At 31.8% G+C, this 23,632-nt stretch overlaps 1 protein-coding gene across 1 annotated transcript; it reads left to right on the forward strand.

Moving 5' to 3' along the window:
• The first annotated feature begins 13,614 nt into the window (after positions 1 to 13,614).
• On the forward strand, positions 13,615 to 19,930 carry LOC107903516 (G-type lectin S-receptor-like serine/threonine-protein kinase At4g27290). Its single transcript, XM_041092418.1, has 7 exons — positions 13,615 to 14,884; positions 16,085 to 16,210; positions 17,375 to 17,493; positions 17,670 to 17,880; positions 18,657 to 18,894; positions 18,984 to 19,128; positions 19,366 to 19,930. The coding sequence occupies exons 1-7, from the start codon at positions 13,636 to 13,638 to the stop codon at positions 19,711 to 19,713; spliced, it is 2,436 nt and encodes an 811-aa protein (XP_040948352.1). The 5' UTR covers positions 13,615 to 13,635; the 3' UTR covers positions 19,714 to 19,930.
• The last annotated feature ends 3,702 nt before the right edge of the window (positions 19,931 to 23,632 follow it).

A 23,632-nucleotide genomic window follows, 5' to 3' on the forward strand; every position in this document is an offset into this window, starting at 1 on the left:
ATTCCAAATACCTAGTATTGCCCTTATTTTTCAAAATTTTCTCTTTATACGAATTTGGGTAAAAATTATATAATGGAGTAACAATTGTGATAATGTAAATATAAATAGCATGATCAAGAACAACAACAACAACAACAACAACAACAATAATAATAATAATAATAATAATAATAATAATGAAAAGATAAATAAAAAACAAATCAATCATGTATACACAATATCAAGTAAATAAACAAATAAAACCGAAGCATTTAAAGAATATAATAATGATAATAGTGGTCATATGAATAAATAAATAAATAAACATCAAGTAAAGCAATAATAATAACAAAGAAAATAGATAAAAATTATAAAATATAAATATATATATATGTACATATAAGAAAAATATATATGTATGTGAATTATAAAAAATAAAAATATATATATACATATACATATTTTAATATGTAAAACATATATATATAAGTATATATATAAAATTATGAAACATAGAAAATATATAAAAGTATGTGTATATATATATTTATAAAAATTAAAAAATGTGTACGTATATGTATATATTATAAAATGTATGTATGTATACATGCATATATAACAAAATTTGAAATTTAAAGGCATAAAAAGTAAATAATAATGATACAAGATTAATGATGCCACATAATAGTATTAATAATATTAAAATAATTAATTTAATAAAAAACTAAAATAACAAATAGAGGATTAAATAACATCAATAATCGAAGACCAATGAATTTAAAACAAAGAGTATAAAAAAAGGCAAAATAAAATGTAAACAAATTTGAAAATAATGAATTTGAAAATGAATATTAAGGGAAAAAGAGATTTGAAATCAACAATATACAAATCAATAAATAAATTATACACAGATCAACAAAATAAGAACAAACCACAGAAAATAAGAATGCAGGAGAGAGAGAAGTTTGAGTGAATACTCTTAAGAATTATTATTACTCTCCACTCCCGTGTTTTACAATGAAGGGAGAGGCCTCTATTTATAGTTGAGCCTCCCCAGATCTAACGGTATAGATCAATTACATCAACGGCTAAGATTAAAGGGTATCTACAAATTAAATCTCTAAGATTATAAAATTATATCTTCTAAGATTTCATATCATATCTAAGATTGCATATCCTTGAAGATTATGTTTCCATAAGCTTGTAGATGGACCTTCAACCTTTTCAAGTAATGGGCCATTCCGATCGGGCAAAATGATATAATTTTGTACTGGACTTGGACTTTGTTTTATTATTTTGGGTTTATTATTTTTTTGTGAGCCCGGGCTAAATTGGCCTATTACAGCTGCCCCTCTTTGCTCATTGTCGTGTAACGAGAATGGAGTAAAGACTATAAAAGGGCCAATTTTGCCTGGTCGTGTTAGACATTGGTGCGCTTCTTCTTCAAGTAGCCTCTTTTGGACCCATTGTAGTTTCGGGGAGATAAGACTCACTTCCTTTAACCTACTCCACTGCAACTTCAGGGAGATAAGATTGATATATTCAACCGGCTCCACTGTAACTTCAGGGAGATAAGGTTGGTTATCTTCAGTCTTGATCTGCTCCGCTGCAACACTATGGAAACAAGATTCGCTACCTTGAGCTTTAATCTGTTCTACTGTAACGCCAAGGAGATAAGATTCGCTGCCTTCGATCTACTCCACTACTGCTTAGGGATACAGGATCTACAATCTTCGACCTACTCCACTGCTACTCAGGGAGAAGGGGTTGGTGGCTTAAATCTGCTTCCCTACTACCTTGGGAAGATAGGATTTGCTGCCTTCGATCTGCTCTACTACTGTTTAGGGAGACAGGATCTACAATCTTCAACCTACTCCACCACTGCTCAGGGGGATAGGACTGGTGGCTTAAATCTACTTCCCTACTACCTTGGGAAGATAAGATTTACCATCTTCGATCTGCTCCACTACTTCTTAGGGAGACAAGATCTACAATCTTCAATCTACTTTGCTACAAAGAAAGGAAGACAAGATCTACAATCTTCAATCTACTTCACTGCCAATATAAGAAGACAAGATATACTATCTTTGATCTACTTCGCTGCCAGTACAGGAAGTCAAGATCTGCTATCTTCGATCTACTTCGCTGCCAATACAGGAAAACAAGATCTGCTATCTTCGATCTACTTCACTGCCAATACAGGAAGACAAAATCTGTTATCTTTAATCTACTTCGCTGCCAATATAGGAAGACAAGATCTGCTATCTTCGATCTACTTCGCTGTCAATACAGAAAGACAAGATATGCTATCTTCGATCTACTTCGCTGCCAGTACAAGAAGACAAGATCTACTATCTTCGATCTACTTCGCTGCCAATATAGGAAGACAAGATATGTTATCTTCGATCTATTTCGCTGCAAGTACAGGAAAACAAGATCTGTTATCTTCGATCTACTTCACAGCCAATACAGGAAGACAAGATCTGTTATCTTCGATCTACTTCGCTGCTAGTACAGGAAGACAAGATCTACTATCTTCAATCTACTTCATTGCCAATACAGGAAGACAAGATCTACTATCTTCGATCTATTTCACTGCCAATACAGGAAGACAAGATCTGCTATCTTAGATCTACTTCGCTGTCAGTACAGGAAGACAAGATCTGCTATCTTCGATCTACTTTGCTGCCAATATAGGAAGACAAGATCTACTACCTTCGATCTACTTCACTGCCAATACAGGAAGATAAGATCTACTATCTTCAATCTACTTCGCTGCCAGTACAGGAAGACAAGATCTGCTATCTTCAATCTACTTCGCTGCCAATATAGGAAGACAAGATCTGTTATCTTCGATCTACTTCGCTGCCAATACAGGAAGACAAAATCTGCTATCTTCGATCTACTTAACTGTCAGTACAGAAAGACAAGATCTGCTAACTTCAATCTACTTCGCTGTCAATACAGGAAGACAAGATCTGTTATCTTCAATCTACTTCGCTACCAATACAGAAAGACAAGATCTGCTAACTTCGATCTACTTCACTGCCAATACAGGAAGACAAAATCTGTTATCTTCAACCTACTCCACTACTGCTTAGGGAGATAAGGCTTTGTGGTTTTACCGATCTGTTCTCTAGGGAACATGACATGTATAATTCATTTTATGAACCTAATTATGCTTAGTGATTAGGATGTAATGATCAAAATGAATCAAATGCTCCTAACTAGACACGTATGAATGCAGAATGTCATTTTTCGAGAATGATCTTTCTTTATCGCTTAGGTTGTTGTTGCTCAAAGTTTATTATCACTGACGTGTTACAGCGCCTTCTTGCTCAGTTGGCATCTCCAAAGAAACACTTGATCAGATTGCCCCTACTGTAAACCTCCCAGTTCGCCCACTGGAATGCAAAATCTGTACTATCTTTCTTTCGTTGTAACCCAAGGGTAAAAAGATCTGGTCTTTTCTCAATCCTCTGCTATCACAATTTAATAATACAGAATGTGAAACTCTTTGGTCTCTTACATTATTCCCAGGGTGTCATACCAAATGCTCATGCACAAATGAAGAATTTTCTTCTCCGAGGAAACCTCTTATTATTGCTTTGTGATCATTGTTTGCTTGTTCATTTAAGCTTTGTTACCAACCTGACATCTTGCCATTTTGTTTAATCAATATTTTTGACAACAAAATCCAAAGAGAAAGTCTTAATTTAGACTCTTCCTTCTCAGATTTCCAACCTTTAAGCTTGGTGCGTTCTAAACAATAATCCTGTTTCAGATTCTCATATTATTTGGAAACTTCTAAAGTAATATGCAAAACTTCCCTTGTGAATGTTTTATTAGTCCATTAATCATTATTCCAATGCAACATGCTTGTAAGAGATCATAACAATGGGTAAGAATAGAATTGATTTAGAGCATGGCTCTAAAATTATCAAAGATAATAAAGAAAGATAACAAAGAAATTAGTTGGGAACAAATATCTTGGAAAAGAATGAAGTATTCGAAAAACAACAAATTCAATATAAATAGTATGAAAACTAGATGCCCTAGATATTGCAGCTTGAAATTCTCTGTACAAACTTTCTGAAGATTATTCTGAGTTTGACATGTGTTTAGAAGATCTACAGTACTATGTCGATGCCTTCAGATGTCGCATACCCTTTCCTGTTGATTCAAGTATAGCAAGACCACTGCATGCTCCATTTTGCTCAATATTTGAACTGCCCTAACCATCTCATGCCCTATTCTGATCAATTTTTGAGCCGCCCTTTTCGGGTTTTCAACTTAAATCCCCTTTGGTCTCAAGGCGCCCTTTGCGGGTTTTCACCTTGGCTTCTCCATTTTCTTTTTCTTTTTTCTTTATTTATTTTTTAGACTCAAAGTGCCCTTTGCGGGTTTTCACCTCGGTCTTCTTTTCTTTTGTCCTTTTTTTGGGACTCAAAGCTCTCTTTGTGGATTTTCACCTTGATCCTTTCTCCTGTTAAGTACTTCTTGTCTGAATCTGAGTTTACAAGGTTTGGTAAGTTTTTACCATCCATCTTACTCAAGATTAAAGCTTTCCTAGAAAAGGCTTTCTTTACAACATAAGGACCCTCCCAATTTGGCATCTATTCTCCTCTAAAATCCTTTTGTATAAGAAGGATCTTTTCAATACTAGGCCTCCCTCATGGAATTCTCTGGGACGAACCTGTTTGTTATAGGCTCACATCATTCGTTTCTGGTACATCTGACCCTGATGAATAACACTTAGCATTTTTTCTTTTATCAGGTTCAACTGATCACATTGCGATTAGATCCATTCTGTTTCATCCATCTTTAGCTCAACTAATACTCGGAGAGAAATGATTTCTATTTCAATGGGTAAAACTACCTTTATCCCATAACCAAAGAGAAAGGTGTTACCCCGGTGAAAGTCTTGATAGATGTTCGAAAAGTGAGGAGGGCAAACGATAATTTCTCATGCCAGTCCTTGTAAGTCTCAGTCGTTTTTCTTGCAATCTTCTTAATATTCATTTCTGGGCGATACAGTGATGAATCATGGCGCCTGGTTTTGAATTGATTATAGACCTCAGCTAACGTGCTATCATTCAAGCTCAACGCATTTTTTGATATTATCTTCTCTGGAATTTTATATCGGCACATGATGGCATTGACGTATGAAGCAGCCTCTACCCGCTTGATGAAGGAATTGATAACCTCAAAAATTGGAAGATGCTCATTAGAAGCCTTCGGTGATATTAACGTTCATGCCACATTTTGCTCAAAATTTGAGTCGCCCTTTTTGGGTTTTCAACTCAAATTCACCTTTGGTCACAAAGCACCCTTTGCGGGTTTTCGCCTTGGCCTCTTATTTTTCTATTCTTTTTCTTTCTTTTTCTTTTTCATTTTTTTATTTTGATTTTTTTAATTTTTTCTTTTTTGAAACTCATAGGATTAGGCAAGTCCTTGTTATCCCTTTCGATCAAAATCAATATTTTTCTAAATTCTTCTACATAAGATCTTCCACTTTCATCTTGTATGCAAAAGATCTTCTTTGGTATCAGGTTTTCCTCACATAGCCTTCTGGGGTGAAATTTAACTATGACGAAAATCTTTGGGTCTTTTTCTTCAATTAGGATAAGATCCAACAAAAATGCAAAGAGATGGAAACTCGACTTTAATGGGTAAAGCTATGATAAGTCAAAGAGAAGGCATTGCCCCGGCAAAAAATTTTCACTACATCATATTGCAAATTTTTGATATTGTGTTGCTGTTCGGATTACAATGTCAGTGCTTAACCTGGGCATACCCTGGTATGCCCATGTGAAGACATCTTTGAACTCTTGAGGTAACTCAACAAGGTCTTATTTTGTTTCTATAGTTATGCACGTTCCCTTAAGGTCACAATCTCTATTGTCTCCTCAGGAGGTAAAATTTCCTTCCTACTCTATCATCCTCAACAAGTCCGGAGATAGGCTACAATTTATGTCATTTTCAAAGTCATTAGATCCCTCTAAACACATGCCTCGCTCAAAACGAAAATTCTGAGTCTGTAGCAGCGTCACTCATGTCATTGATATCTGGGGACCTATAGTAAGTACCAAAAAATATACGAAAGAATGTATGAATTTATGAATAATTATTTGTACAATATAATTATGAATGAATAAAAGAATGATGTGGAAGAAAATCCAAAAGAATGAAAGAATAATTATTCGAAAAGAATGGAAGAATATTGGCTCAAAAATAAATGTAAAGATGTATTTTATTAGAATAATGACGTTCAGACATAAGCCTATTTCATAAAGGAATTTTTATTGCCTCTAGGCTAGAAGCAACAAGTGTGTTCTGAACATTACTCTAAGTAAGCTCTAGATGCTATAGAGATTTCTTCTACAATCCGATTATTTAGAACACTCCAAAGTTTATAAAGGGGGATATCTATCAAGGTTCCTTTTCAAGTGTGTCTTCATATATGGCATTGATGTGAACACTTCCTAACATTGTGTGTATATTTCTCTCTTCTTTGATTTCTTCACAGAACTCCATCTCTTTGTTGTCCATCCTACCCTGAACCAAGGTCCTGAATTCCACGCACTCTTGGGTCTCGTGCCCCTTCTCGTGTAGAACTCACAATGGTTCCTTGTCTTTCCATGGTTTCCTCCTGAATCAAAAATAACTAATCCCCTTTTTGCCCTTACGTTTACCCCACTATCAACATCATTAGGTAGCAGATTAGATGAGTCATCGAACTTGATGATACCCCTATTGATGAGCTTTTCAACTAGTTTTTTGAAAGCGATGCAGTTTTCTATCGAATGCCAGTGATTCCTGTATGATATTCATATTGGGCATTTGCGTCGTATCCTTTAGGAAATGGGGGCTGCATTGGTTTCAAGTAGAAAGGGGATACCACATGTGCATAAAAAAAAGCCTTGATATAGCTCTCTATATGACATCGGTATAGGCTTGAACTGAAGCTTTCCTATATTTGTCCTCATGTAAGGCTCTTGCTTTAAAGGGTCCTGATGGTTGGTAGTTTTTGTCTTTGGCTGCCCCGCAGTGATTGGTTTTGAGTAGCCCATGTTGTACCTACCTGCATTATCCACCTTATTCCCCTTTTTCCTTAGGGCTTTTACAATATCTAGGTGCTCTATTCTATCCTGTTTTGTTTCTGTTGGATCATCAAGGGCAACAGGATTGGTTAGATTGCCTCTTAGATTAGAACTTGGGCTTGTCGAGTAATTCGTCAGGGTCAATGTACCAGTCTGATATTGTTGAGGCCTAATATTAAAAAGTGCCCTTTGTGGACATGCATCTGGCTGAACCTGGACACTTATCGGAGTAAAACTTAAGGGATAAGCAGGGTCTTCATTATCACCCCCAAAGTGAACCACTGGGTTTTTCTCTTTTTCTAACTCTTCAGCTAGCAATCGGGTTAACTAGCTCGTCATAGTTCTCTGTAATTCTATCATCATATTTCTCATTTTCTGTTGGAATTTGGTCAATTGCTCCTGCATCTGTATTTGCATTTGTTCTAATTTCTCCAACCTTTGGTCCATTCCCTTAGTCTTCTCTTGGGTACCGTAAGGGTGTTGGCTTTCTAGATTAACTGAAATAACTTTAATCAATTAAACTCTTTTAATAGATTTTAATGCATATGAAGTAATGTAGTGCAAATGCATGAAATGAATGCAAAAAGAGACGTTGATTCTGGTTCAATTATTTACTAGAACAACTTTACTAGAAAATAGATCTCTTTACATAAAGCGGATACATATACAACTTTGCCCTCGATCATCCAGATATTAAGATGCGTCTCGCGAATTTTCCAATAGACATCTACTAGCTCCTTTTGCTTAATCTAGGTCGCAACTCCTTGCTCACTCATGCTCCTGAGCTTCTTTAAAAAGGTTGGGATCTTTGACAACTCTTGAAGAATCTTTGCTAACTTGAATCTTCAGGCAACGCAGCAAGGTCGTATACTCCTCTTGTTACACTTCTCGCATCACGTTTTCTTGGACTATATTCGGACAACCGTATTGACTTCCACTTTATCAAGAAATCCATTTTCTATTACGAGCTCTCTATTTAGCAACCAAACATGAATCAACACCTCTTTTTTATGATGAAATGCCATGCAGTCAAAATGTCATGCAGCCAAAACAAAACACAACAAGTTAGTATCAGGTATAAACATAGAATCCAATATAATCAAGAAATAATAAAACACCTATTTGGGTATCTACTAGGGTTCAGTGTAGTTCTACCTAGGGTGAGTTTTTAAGGTTCACTATATGAGGTTTGGCTTCTAGAGCAAAGGTACCTGAACCAACAGATTCCTCGATCCTCACTCATTATAGGCTCATATGTACCGAGTTCAGTTCAGGGGAATACATTTCCCTATGGTTGCACGGAGATGAAAATCTCACGAAGACATAGGTACGGATGTATCCCGAAAGCGGTCCACTATCCTACATGGAGGTGAAAACCTCACGAAGGATTAGTTTCTTGCTCCCACTTAGAGCGATAAAATTGACCAACCCATACAATGCAAAATGCAAATACACATTAACATATTTGGATCAACCAAACAAACATACCATGATCAAAATCATAAAAATAATGCATAAAGGGGAATCGTGATTTGAAAACAAATTTTAATTTCTCGACCGAAAGACAAAAATCAATCAATTTACGGCTCGACTCTCTAACCAGTCCCCAACGGAGTCGCCAAGCTGTCGAAACCATTTTTTGATAAAAGGGGGTCGACTTGGGTTTTGAAAAATGAAAACGAATGTGGGAGTCACCACCAATCTTTTTTTGATGAGGTGTGATCGGGTCACCTCGTAAAACGGTTGTTTTTAATAAACGATTTAGATTTATTAAAACAATACTTTTGGTCTGCGAAATTCAGAAAAAATAGGTTCGGGAGTCGGTTACGTACGAGGAAGGATTAGCACCCTCGTAACGCCCAAAAATTGGTACCTAGTTGAATAATTAGTGTCTTAATGTCGAGAATTAAAAATTTTGAAGAGATTTAAAATATGATCCTTTGTAAAAACTTATATAAAACAAGTTACCCATTAAGACTCTTATTTCGGAGAGAGAAAATGTCACACCTAATGAGTTAGGGCATGATATTTCACCTCCTCAAAAATAAACTTGTCCAAAAGACTCGTGTAATAAAATTTAAAAGGATATTCAATTGTTTAAGTCAGATGAAGAAATTGCAGTCTAATACATTAGGGCACAATTTCTCAATATTCTAAACATTGAATATTGCCTTTATTATTTTTTAGAAAAATCTTCATCTCGAGAAATCAACGTGTCACATCCAATGCGTTAGGACACAACGTATTGAATTCTCGATAATGAGATTTTTATTTATGTTTTGATTAAAGAGCAATCTCGATTATTTAGATTCAACGAAAGAGTTGGAACCCAATACGTTAGGGCTCAATCCTTTCGAAGATTCCAAATACCTAGTATTGCCCTTATTTTTCAAAATTTTCTCTTTATACGAATTTGGGTAAAAATTATATAATGGAGTAACAATTGTGATAATGTAAATATAAATAGCATGATCAAGAACAATAATAATAATAATAATAATAATAATAATGAAAAGATAAATAAAAAAACAAATCAATCATGTATACACAATATCAAGTAAATAAACAAATAAAACCGAAGCATTTAAAGAATATAATAATGATAATGGTGGTCATGTGAATAAATAAATAAATAAACATCAAGTAAAGCAATAATAATAACAAAGAAAATAGATAAAAATTATAAAATATAAAAATATATATGTACATATAAGAAAAATATATATGTATGTGAATTATAAAAAATAATATATATATATACATATACATATTTTAATATGTAAAACATATATATAAGTATGTATATAAAATTATGAAACATAGAAAATATATAAAAGTATGTGTATATATATATTTATAAAAATTAAAAAATGTGCACGTATATGTATATATTATAAAACGTATGTATGTATACATGCATATATATCAAAATTTGAAATTTAAAGGCATAAAAAGTAAATAATAATGATACAAGATTAATGATGCCACATAATAGTATTAATAATATTAAAATAATTAATTTAATAATAAAAAATAAAATAACAAATAGAGGATTAAATAGCATCAATAATCGAAGACCAATGAATTTAATACAAAGAGTATAAAAAAAAGACAAAATAAAATGTAAACAAATTTGAAAATAATGAATTTGAAAATGAATAATAAGGGAAAAAGAGATTTGAAATTAACAATATACAAATCAATAAATAAATTATACACAGATCAATAAACTAAGAACAAACCACAGAAAATAAGAACGCAGGAGAGAGAAGTTTGAGTGAATACTCTTAAAAATTATTATTACTCCCCACTCCCGTGTTTTACAATGAAGGGAGAGGCCTCTATTTATAGTTGAGCCTCCCCAAATCTAACGGTACAGATCAATTACATCAACGGCTAAGATTAAAGGGTATCTACAAATTAAATCTCTAAGATTATAAAATCATATCTTCTAAGATTGCATATCATATCTAAGATTGCATATCCTTGAAGATTATGTTTCCATAAGTTTATAGATGGACCTTCAACCTTTTCAAGTAATGGGCCATTCCGATCGGGCCGAATGATATAATTTTGTACTGGACTTAGACTTTGTTTTATTATTTTGAGTTTATTATTTATTTGTTAGCCCGGGCTAAATTGGCCTATTACACAATTCATAAACAATTCATTGAACGTTATGTTCATTTACATGCTATGGATGGATGAGAGCGAAATTCATGCTAATGTTAATTGGAAGCCACGAAATAATGTAATAGAGTTGAGATTATTCTTTGGGTTGCTAGAATCACCGCACCATTGACAAATTTATTAAAAAAAAAGAAAAGAAAAGTGTAGGATTGGAGCCCTTAATACTAGAAAGCCTTCGATTAAGTGTCGGATTATATTAAACCGTATGAGGTACAAACCGTATGTCATTTCTCCAACATAATTTTATAAGTCTCATATAAATTAGGAATATCATCATCACTATCACTAATTGCATTTGAAGTTTTGGCTGACGTTATGACTACGTTGGAAGGCACATTTTGTGACCTTATGAATTTCTCTGTATAAAAATAAATAAATAAATAAAAATACTTTTTTTAGAGAAATAAATAAATAGACTAAGTAATGTAAATATGGTTTTTCATTTTTCTAAAGAAACAAAAACAAATTCATCATCTTTGATTTTCCTAAAGGTGTGCTTAGTGTCAACTTACACCTTATTCGGAATGACAGCAACACATCATTAAAACAATAATAAAACAGTTGATTTAAGTCGGATTCGGGCTAAAAATTCCTACTCGAGACTCGATTTTTTGAAAAAATAGACCTTTAAACTTGGACCAATGAACTAGATAAGATCTAAACCTTCTGCTCAATGAAAATCCATGGCCTTAATTATTGTGAATTGATGGAGATGGAAGTCCTATTAATGTCGTAAGCAAAGAGGATTAGTAGCTCAAAACGGAAGCATGATGGTCAACTCAAGTGTGTAAACGCCGCACATGTGAAAATTAGTTCAAATAAAATTAAAAGGAAAAAAATTATTAAATAAAATGAATAATAATTCAGAATATCGAATTTATTATCCCTAAAAATAAATTAAATTTAAATAATAAATATTTGGGGATAAATTAATTGAATATTTTTTTCGTTTTGATGATTCTAATATTTTATCTTAGATAACTTATTTTTATTAAAAATGTTATTTATTTCTTGAGTTAGAAATTCGTTTTTCTTGTCTTTTTATAATTAATTTTTTTATTGCATTTGTTCTCGTAATAAATCTTTTTTTTTGGTTAATTAATAATTTGTCTACGTCATAGATTGAATTTGAAAGGATGATTTGTGAATCATCTTATTATTGATTATCGATTTTTTTTAGTGTCGCCCAATTCATATATTTCTCTCAATTTTGAAAAGTCTTTTATTATTCCCTAGAGAAATAGAATGCTTTGAGTGGTCCAATTTTTATTTCTTTTGAGGCTTTTCAAAACAATTTTGTTCTTTTATTATTTCCTATAGAAATAGGAGAAAAGATTGTATAAAATTATGATTCTATGTTATCCTTATCCCTTTTCAATGAGAGAATGAAAAATTAAAATTTTCCTCCTGTAAAAATTTAAACTAAACTAAAAAGACTAAAAATCAGGAGGAAAAATTTGATTTGTCATTCTCCTGTTAGAAAGGAATAAGGATGATGTGGAATCACAGATTCATACAATATTTTCTCTAGAAATAGAGTGCTTTGAGTGATCCATTTTTTTTTGTTTCTTTTGTGGCTATTCGAAACAATTTTTTTTTTTTTGTAATTGTTAAAGCTATGAAACATTTTGTATTCCATTTTTTTTTGGATTAGTTAACATTTTTTACTAGCCCCTTTAATTTTAATTTAATTAATTAAATTTAATAATTTTATCTCAAGTCAAATTTGAATTGTTGTTCAAATATTTTTCAATTTGGTGTAATTTTCTACCTAATAAAAGTAGAAGCACGCTCTGTAGGATTTAAACCTACAACATTGAATTTTGGAGACCCATGTTCTACTAAACTGAACTAAGAGCGCTTTCTTATGATAATAAATAAGATTGCAAAAAAAAATTCTTTTATTTTATAACCCAAATACATTAAATTCCTACTATTATTTAATATTTTATTACTCTTTTTTTCTTAATTGAAGAAATAATTGGAAAATAAAATAACAAATACAAAATTGAATAATAACCCCTAATAGAGAACTGTACGATACGATTTGATTCAACATCTCGTTCATTCAAGTTTGATTGTGTTATAGCTCTATAATTAATTCGAATAAAATTTATCATTGGATGAATTGCATTGTTGATATCAAATAGTTTTTTAGAAAATTCGAATTCGAATATTATTTAAATTTTTAAAAAATTCAAATATTTAAAATTATTTCAATCCACATTATCTATTAGGTTAAAATATGTTATAAGTCATTGTAATTTTTTTTAATTTTAGAATTTAGCCCCTGCACTTTTATTTTAGCAATTTAATTCCTCTATTTTTCAGATTTCAAAATTTAGGTCCAACTATTAACGATGTTAAAATTATTTTGTTAAATTAAGGTTCATTACAATGTCAATTTTTTAGTTGCATTACTACCATATGTGTTTTTTTTTTATTTCAAAATGTCACACAAATAAATTTAACAAAAATAATAATATTAACAATTGAACCTAAATTTTGAAATTTGAAAGTACTAAATTCCTAAAGAAGAGTACAAATACTTAAAAATTTCTCTAGACCAATTAAATGGGTAGATACTAGCAACAGGTTTTAAAACTTCCATACCTAACAGGAGGATTGAACCTTCTACCACTGATTAAGATAAAAAGATATTTACTATCTCACCTAACTCCGGTGTTTAAAGTATTTTATTTTTGTCAAAACATAGAAAGAGAAAGGAGAAGACTAAAGCAACCCACGTTTTCAAACCAAAAGCACACCACAAAGACTTTTCATTCTTATTTTAGGTTAAGACCCTCCTTTTTAACATATATCTTATATCAATAACTTCCATTAATGTAAAAGCTTCTCATTAATGGAGACTCTTTGGTGGTCGACTCTCTTTTTCTTCTTCATTTTCAAAGCCTCAACACTGAAAATCATCAATCCAGGTGATGTCATTAAAGACGGCGGTGAAACACTTGAATCCGAAAATGGAACCTTCGAAATGGGTTTTTTCAGTCCAGGGAATTCGAACAACCGATACATAGGAATATGGTATAAATTTTCAAACACCACAGTCGTTTGGGTCGCTAACAGGGAAGCTCCGGTTTCAGATAATAATGGAGTTTTAAGCTTCGACAACAATGGAATCCTCACACTTTTCAACGAAACCAACGGCGTCGTTTGGTATACTAACCCAAACACATCAAGAACTCCCCATGAACCTGTTTTACAGCTTTTCGATTCAGGAAATCTCGTAGTGAAAGAGAAAAACGAGGATGATTCAAAGAACTTTTTCTGGGAAAGTTTTGATTTTCCTTCTGATAATCTTTTACCAGGGATGAAGATTGGGATAAACTTAATCACTGGTTTCGAATACTATATATCGTCATGGAAATCATCAGATGATCCATCACAAGGTCAATATTCATTAAGGATCGATCCTCATGGTTACCCACAAGTTGTTTTGAAGAAAGGATCGGAAACAGTTTACCGAGCAGGTTCATGGGACGGTCATTATTTATCAGCTCGGAAACCAGATGATAATCCAATTCCTTTGTATTCATATAATTTCGTGATCAATGAAAACGAAATTTACTTCAAATCGGAGCTGAAAAACAGTTCGTTTATTTCCAGGTACACAATGGATCCATCTGGTTTAATGCAACGTTTCATATGGAACCAAATGAAGAATGAATGGCAAGTTTACTCGACGGCACAAGCTGATGGATGTTCTACTTATGGGTTATGTGGATCATATGCGAGTTGTAAATCCGGTAGGTTTCCACTGTGTTCGTGCTTGGAAGGGTTTAAACCAAAGAGCTCGATGAATACGTCGGATGGATGCAGTCGGACGACGGAGTTGGGTTGTAGTGGCGATGGGTTTTTGAAGCAGAGGCGGTTGGCGTTACCGGACACATCGAAATCTTGGGCTAATGGTAGCATGAATTTAAAAGAATGCGAGGAATTTTGTGTGAAGAACTGCGCTTGCACGGCGTATGCGAATTTGGATGTTACAAAAGGGAGTGGGTGCTTGGTTTGGTTGGATGAATTGATTGATATAACTGAGTTTTCACAGGATGTCCAACCTCTTTACATTCGATTGCCTATATCTGAGCTAGGTAAACTTCCTTTTCACTATCTATTTTCGATTCAATCAATTTTTATTCAATTATTTAAAAAATAAAAAAATCTGGTTATATTAAGTGGGCTAATTAATTCACGGGTCAACATATTCATCGAAATTGACAGCGATTAAATTGTTCTGATTTTTTAGAGGGATCAATTTACTCGATATCAAAATTAAGATATACTGAAAATGTCTTTTTACCAAGTTTTTTACTTTTTGCCTACATTTCGGATGAATTTGGGCTGGGGATTGTTAATGTAATATTAGTTGGGCTGAGCTTAGATTTCAGTGGAAATAGATCTGTTTGGGCCGATAGGTCCGCCCAGTTTAAGTTTAGATGAGATCATTTTACTTTGGGCTTAGTCATTTCGGTCCAAATTTATTTAAATTTAATATAAAAATTTAAATATAAAAAAATTAAATTTTTTTTATAATATATGTAAAGTGAATACAAGTCCGTTCGAGTTTAGACTAAGATATGAAAAAATATTTTGAAATTTGACCCAACTCGATCAGTAAGACGATAGTAACATCTAATTATTAGAGGTGTTTGCGGGTTTAATCAAGTGGGTTTTGGATTGAAATTAGTTCATGCATGATAATAGTATCCCACATATTTACCTTAGTCCGGTCCAATTCAGCTCGAGTTTTAAATTTTGCATAAAATGATTCATAATTCAAGTTGTTAATATTATTTTTATCTATTTAAAAAAAACGTTATTTTTATTTAATTTTTAATAATTATAGATTTTTATATTTATTAAAATGTGGAACCTAGACAATTTATTGTATTTTGAAATATGTACATTGTAATATTGTATATTTGTTTTTTATTTGATAAAAATGATGTAATATACAAAAGTGGGATGAAATAAAATATTATAAAATTTAAAAATGGTTCAAATTAAGCTCGAATTTTGAAGTTAAAACCTCGATCCACTTTTTTTTGAACAATTTCATTATAGGTTTTTGATCATATTTGCTCTTTTTGACACAGTGTCTAAAACTACCCATAGCCCCTCTCCAACCCATAAATAGGAGGATAATATGCTTTAGCGCACTCGAACCCATATCCTCCTGCATTGACAACAATGTCCATGCCAATCGAGCTAAAACTCAACCAGCAAACTCAATTCATCTTTTAAATGGACCTGTTATTTGATGAATATTTGTTTTCGGAAAAATATTTCAGATAAAATTCAAAGAAAGATGGAAAAGAAGAAGGCAGTGATAATAGCCATCTCCATCATAGTACCTATGGGATCCATGGTAACATTGTTTCTCTTATACAAACTCAAGAAAAATCTCAGCAACAAAGGTAAACCAACATTTTTCCTCAACTTCTATATTCAGACACTTATTTTCGACATGTTTTACAAGTAAATTAGATTCTGTATCAGCAGTTTTAGTTTTTGTATATTTAATTTTGAATTACATAAGTAAAATTGTAAACAGCATTAAAGTGGTAAAAGTATAGTATAACCTCCTATATTAAGTGTGAGATTGCATTTTGCTCTCTCTACTCAAAACATGAGTAAATTAGTTCATGTGCGTTAAATTAAAGAGCAGATTTGTCATTTCTGTTAAAAATTGCATCCATTTGTACTATTAAAAATTGGAGTGGTTGAAGGAATAACCATATTTGAGACATGGTGTGCCACGAGTATCTCATGTTGACGTATAGGGGCTAGTTTTTAACATTAGAAATGGATGAAAAATTTAAGAGAAAGACTAATTTTTTTTATCTAACATATAGGGGGCAAAATGCAATCCAACTCCTGATATAGGGGCCTCCATAATACTTTTACCTATTAAAGTTGAACATTAAAAAATATCATGTTTTAAAGTGACAATAAAAAAAGCGAGTCATTTAGTTTTTATAAGAGAAAGAATTGTATGAAACTGTGATTCCACGTTATCCTTATCCCTTTCTAATGAGAGAATGATAAATCAGATTTTTCCTTTTGTCAGCTTTTTCTCCCTAAAAAAATTCAAATCAAACTAAGTACTAAAAATCAAAAGGAAAAATCTGATTTGTCATACTCCCATTGGAAAGGGATAAGGATGACATAGAATCACAGTTTCAGACAATCTTTTCTTGTCTTTATAATTTTTTGAAAGGGCGAGTATTTGTTTTTTTTTTGTTTCAGAAGCAGCCTTAAAAAATTGACGTGTTATAGACACTTGTCAAACTCCTGACTTTACTTGTAAGTTTAAAAACTCTACCGACAATGTATTAAATATTTTTCGAGGCATATTTTAACATTAAACCTTATTGTGTTGACAAAATTGCTTGCTTTTAGGGTATAAATAAATTAAACTTCTCCTAATAATATGTCTTTTCAAACATGGATATGAGATATAATCTTTTGAATATATAAAAATTTTACTAAAAAACGTAAAATATGCCAATGTCGAATACATATTCAACGCTTATACTCGAATTAAAACGATATAGAATTTATTGTAAATTCCGAGGCAGGTAAAACTAAGGAAAAGATGGAGATGCAAATATTTGATTTTGCAACTATAGCCAATGCAACAAATAACTTCTCAAGCAACAACAAGTTGGGACAAGGTGGATTTGGTAATGTATATAAGGTAATTATGAAGCAATATGATGTTGAATTATCTACTTTTAACTTGGATTAAGAAAATCGGTATCGAATATAATACTTCAAATACATTTAAATAAACACAAATACACATTTGAATTCGAGTAACATAGAAAATTATGACTCGATTTCGTGCTTGCTGACATTTTCTTGAATGAAAAGGGTATGTTGAAAGAAGGGAAAGAAATAGCAGTGAAGAGACTATCAAAGGATTCAGGGCAAGGATTTGATGAGTTCAAGAGTGAAGTGACATTGATAGTTAAACTTCAACATCGGAATCTGGTAAAGCTATTTGGTTGCTGCATTAAGGGAGATGAAAGGATTCTAATCTACGAATACTTGCCAAATAAAAGTTTAGACAACTTCATATTCGGTTCGTAACTTCAACTCAATAATCTCGATTCAATTTTAAGTATTTGACATTGTTATTTTTAATTTTTCTAAAACCCGTCTATATAAGCATAAAAATCCAATTAATCCTATAGTATTTATAAATATAGAAGGATTTTGAAAAAAATTGGCTAACATCTATATAGTTGACTTTTTATAAGGGCCTAGTTTGATCAATGAATATCTCTATTCTATACTCATGTTCGAATATAAATCAAATACGAGTATCAAACAAAATATTTCATAAAAACTGAAGAGTTGAAGTTATATAGGTTATGGACATGAATAAAAAAATAGATAAGATTGATTGTTTCGGTCGATTGAATAAAATATAATAAAGTCAAGGTACAAATTTAAATAAGGAGAATGAATTATCATTGTCGTATAATCAATAAGTGACTTTAGCCATTGCTTGCTTATATTATTCATGATTAATCCGATGATTCAACTATATAAATCAAAGCAAAAAAATATATATATGAGGACTAAAGTTGATAAAAAAAATCGAGAACTGAAAACTAAAAGTCCAACCAGTTTGGTTTTTTTAGCATTGCTTTTGCTATCTATGAATCATCTGAGAATGCAACTAATGGTGGGTTTGGATGGGCGATTGGGTGCGGTGCGTTTAGTTTATTTTTTGTCTCACGCTACAGTATCGCTACAGTGTCTAATCTCACTGCCACCGCTGTTTTTACACTAACCTCAGGTAAACGCACCGCCCATCAAAACTCACCCTAAGTTTGATCATATTCGTTGCAGATAAAACAAGAAACAAATTGTTGGACTGGGAAAGGCGATTTCACATCATAGATGGGATTGCTCGAGGACTTCTTTATCTTCATCACGATTCCAGATTAAGGATTATTCATAGAGATTTAAAAGCAAGTAATATATTATTAGATAATGATATGAATCCCAAGATTTCGGACTTTGGTTTGGCTAGGATGTTTGGTGGAGATCAAATAGAGGACAAAACAAGAAGAGTTGTCGGAACATAGTAAGTTGTTTTTTAGTAGATTTTTATTTATAAATTTTCTGATGTTTTTAAAGTTTTTATTCTGAGTTATTCTATTTTTCTTTTTTCAGTGGTTATATGTCTCCAGAGTACGCTTTTTATGGACGTTTCTCAATGAAATCTGATGTTTTTAGTTTTGGAGTTTTGATTTTGGAGATTATTACCGGGAAGAGAAACAGGGGATACTCGGATATTAACCATAATCTTCTCGAACATGTAAGTATAAATGTCTCCTATTAAATTGTTATTTCTAGCTACAAGGGTCTCTAAGTCAAATCGAACTCGGACATATAAGTATAAATATTTTGTATTAAATTGTTATTTAAAAGTAGAGATGTTCGTGAGTTAAATTAAATTTTTTTAGTTTGATATTATGTTGAAATACTTTTTAAAATTAATTCACATAATTTAACTCTCGAACAACAAATTAATTGTATTAAAGAAAATTTTCAGGCATGGAGATTGTGGACAGAAGGGAGACCATTGGAACTAATCAATAAAACAATAGGAGATACTGACGGAGGCAACGCCACCACCAGCGATGGCACCTACATTACAAGTGAAGTTTTAAGATGTATTCATGTGGCTCTCTTATGTGTGCAACAACGCCCAGAAGATAGACCCAAGATGTCATCGATGTTGCTTATGTTAGGCGGCGAAAGTACATTACCTGAGCCGAATCAGCCTGGTTATTTCATCGAAAAAGATTGGCTGCCATCGGCGACAGCAGCCGATTGTAGATCCAGGAAACAATCAACTTCATCTAATGAAGTCACCATTACAATGTTAGATGCCAGATAGAATTAGAGGTTCATGACGCTAGAGGCGACTCTGTAATTATCAAAGCGCCAAAAAGTAGAAAAGTGTTGCATCTTTCATCATTATTATTTCACACATTGTACCAAGGTGGGCTCTAACAAATAACCAATTTGTCCATCACCAAAATTTCTCCCAACAACAAAACAGAGACTTCCTCTAACTTAAATCTCTTGGAGAAGAATCATATTAACAAGGCTAAATTCTGCTATTAGTCGTTGTACTTTAATTTGAATATTTTTAATTTTTATATTTTTTAAATTTTTAAATTTCAGTCATTACTAAATGATAACTGTTAAATTCATGAAGTTCTGTTGTTTTCAAAATATGATGTGCCAACCACATTATTATATACACCAACCACATTATTATATATGTATTGTCATGTCAAGACTGAAATTTTAAAATTCAAAAAGTATAAAGACTTAGAATGATCTAATTAGAGAATATGAACCAAATCTACAATTATATGCATAGTACAAGACTGGTAATTGATTTTAACCAAATAGACTCAACTGCTATTATTTAAATTAGGACTAAAATTTCAAATTTAAAAAAATATAAAACTAAAATTAACAAATTACAAAATTAATTTTGATGAAATTAAAGTATACACTTCCAAATCCAAATCATTAACGCTTCTTTTGGTTTCAAAAGCACTGTCATTACGTTAGTTTAGTGCCTTTTATTGCTCAATTGGAGTACAGCAAGGTGTTTTGGATTAGGAGCTTTAATGAGATACTGTTGTTAGCAGATTATTTGAGTTCGACTTTAAAAAATACTTGAATTCGACTTGATAATTATCGAGTCGAGTTCGAGCAACTCAAGCTATCAGTCAAGTTAAATTCGGGCTTAATAATACTTGGTTTGATCAGATTGCGAGTCTTATCAAGCCTTTTTTTATTTTTTAATATATATTTTAAATATTTTTATATTATTAAATAAAATTATTTCTCTTAATAGATATTATTAACCCTAAGCTTAATTATCGAGCTAAACTTGAACTCAATACGTACGAGCTTAATCAAGCTCGAGTAGCTTGAGCTTAAAAATAGATGTTTGATCGAGCTCGAGTCAAGTATCAAGCTTTGAATTTCAAGTCAAGCTTGAGCTTGACAATATTCGGGCTTAGCTCAACTTGGCTCAATTACACCCCTAGTTTGGATGATTAAGGGTCGATTAATCATTAAAGTTGAAAATGTTGTGAAAAAAGTACTTTTAAAAAGTTTGACAATCTTTACTATTGTTGTCAAGAAATACTTTTAGAAAGATAATCTATTTTAGATGCAATGTTGTAAAGTAAAATATTTAATGAAAGATAAAAATAATAACTTCGTTAAAAACCACTTTCAGCTAAGTTGAGGAGCTAAAGTTATAATCATACCTAATTTTTTAAGAGAATTGACCAAAAAGTTCATGCAAATATTGAAAATTAGTGGATCAATTTTAAGCAAATAAAAGTATAAAGATTAAATTCGTAAAAATTGATAAATACATAGATTAACCTGTATATTTGGTTGAAACCATGACATAGGCAGGGGCGAAACTAGGGGCTTGTAGGAGCTCTGACCCCCCCTAAAATGAAATTTTTTTTATTTAGGTCCTTTAAAATTTTTAAAATTTTAAATTAGTAAAGGTAAAATTGCTCTTTGGCCCCTTAAAAATATAAAAATTTAATTTAATCCTTTAAAAATTATAAAGATATAGACTATTAAAATGGTGACATTACATTTTTTCTATCGTAAAAATTACACATTCATACATTATGTCTAAAGAAAACTGTCTAAATAAAAATCTATCATTTATTCTCTCGAAAATTTAAACTCGAACAAATTTTATAGATAGAATTTTCCTTATTCACTAAAGTAATCAGATGTTTAATGTCAAACACGTTCATAAAAAAGAAACTTCTCTTTATGTCAAAGTCTGGAGTCCTTTTATCACTTCATAGATTGCTTGAAGAGGAGTTTTTCAATCATCACCCTCAAAAGGATAATGCCTGGATGGGACATGGAATTGAATGATAATGTAGGATAAAAGCATATATGTCGTTATGGGTATATTTATTTTTATATATTTTTTTAAAAAAATCTTTCAAAGATTTTATCAAGTTGAGTCAATTGGGTGGGATCAGGTTAATTTTGAATAGGGTTCATTTGGAATGAGTGATTTTGGTTAAGGTGAAATATTTGAGGAAGTTAATTTTGTGTTCGATTCGTTTAATTTTTTAAATTGAGCTAATTTAAGTTTGGATTTAATTGAATTTGATCGAATTAAATTTGGGTTCGAATTCATATCTATATGTATGTCGAAAATTAAGACTAAATACAAGCATCTCAAGAACAATAGAAAAGGAAGCAACCTAGGTTGATATAAACATTTAAAAACACACACTTTCACACACAAACAGGGGCTGGCAGGGGCCCCAACCCCTAAAATAGAAAATTTTTTATTTAGGTCATTTAAATTTTTAAAAATTTTAAATTAGTAAAAGTAAAATTATATTTTGATCCTTCAAAAAATGATAAAGAGATAGGCTATTCAAATGGTGAAATTACATTTTAACTATTATAAAAATTAAAATTTAATTTCGACCCCTAAAAAATTTTCTACCTTCACCCTTGCACACAAAAGGTCCTTTTAAGGCTCATGGGGATATGTAATTTTTGTTGTGAATCCAGGACCACTTTTGCCTGCTAAATGTCTTTGTTTTAATCATATAAGTAGTGCCCATTTATAGGTAAGCTGAAAGAGATTGCTTCACAATTTCTTTACAACAAAGTAGAAAGCAAAGAAGAAACATTGAAACATTATGGAAAGGGCTATGTGTAATTCATGGTTGTCACCTCACATGCATGTGCTTTAAAAGGTTTGAAAGTAGTTGCTGATTTCTCAAAGCTTTGTCACCCGAAAATGTATTTTTTTAAAACTTGAAGTAAGGACTTTTTCTTTTATCACATTAGATATTTTTTGCATGTCAAATATCGATTGAATCGTACATGAAGTGACAATCATATCTCAAACGATAGAAAGAGACGTCTTGAAACTCAATTGTGTTAAACCTAATGAAAGGGTGAAGAATCCTTGAAGCAATAGCCAATTTCCATTCTTAGGTGGGCCTTTTATCTCTTCTGGAAAAAAAATATGAAGATATATACGATGATGATGATGATGATGATGATGATGATTTTTGGTATGGAGGTTCCTGTTTGTTCAAGGGAAAATAAACCAAAAACACCATAACCCCATGCTTTCTTTTCAATATGCGGAAAGTTTGTCTTGTTTTTGGAGGACGCTGAAAAAGAAAACATGAACGAAGAAGAAGAATTAAATTTTGCTAGTAGTCTTTGTACTTTATGAAAGTTATGGATTTAATCCATATACTTTGATTCGATCATTTTTAGTCTCTGTATTTTCTCTAAATTTTAAAATTCAATTCTCACCAAACGATAATTGTATAAGTTCTGCTATTTCCGGAATCTAATGCCCCAAACATAATGTGTAATGCCATGGCATATTACAATTACCTTATATTACTCACTAAAAATCTAGTTATTAGGTTAACTATGGTCATTTGCATCAAGGCTAAAATTTCAAATTTTGAAAAAGATAGGAATTTAAAATGATCTGATACCCACAAGCGTGCATATTGTATATGACTAGTAATTGAATTTAACCTAACAGATTTAACGACTACTGATTGGTTCAATACTAAAATTGACCAATTCAAAAAATATATGAACAAAAAATAATCAAATTAAAATATAGAAATGTAGTTGATAACTTTTACAAAGTCGTAAAAAGTTTAGTCTTCGTAAAAGATGTGAATTCTTGAAGAAACAACATCATCTCCAACCCTTTTTTCAAAGAGTTGTGTCGTTAAAGCCTAAGGAGTAGTCAGGGA

The sequence above is a fragment of the Gossypium hirsutum genome, chromosome D05 (assembly GCF_007990345.1).
Source record: "Gossypium hirsutum isolate 1008001.06 chromosome D05, Gossypium_hirsutum_v2.1, whole genome shotgun sequence".
In the NCBI taxonomy this organism is placed as follows: domain Eukaryota; kingdom Viridiplantae; phylum Streptophyta; class Magnoliopsida; order Malvales; family Malvaceae; genus Gossypium; species Gossypium hirsutum.

What these genes read in the sequence shown, in the direction of transcription:
- LOC107903516 (XM_041092418.1), top strand. Translation starts at nt 13,636, where the DNA reads ATGGAGACTCTTTGGTGGTCGACTCTCTTTTTCTTCTTCATTTTCAAA. An exon ending in TTTAGACAACTTCATATTCG is followed by an intron (nt 17,881 to 18,656) that starts GTTCGTAACTTC and finishes TATTCGTTGCAG; the next exon opens with ATAAAACAAGAAACAAATTG. An exon ending in AGAAGAGTTGTCGGAACATA is followed by an intron (nt 18,895 to 18,983) that starts GTAAGTTGTTTT and finishes TTCTTTTTTCAG; the next exon opens with TGGTTATATGTCTCCAGAGT.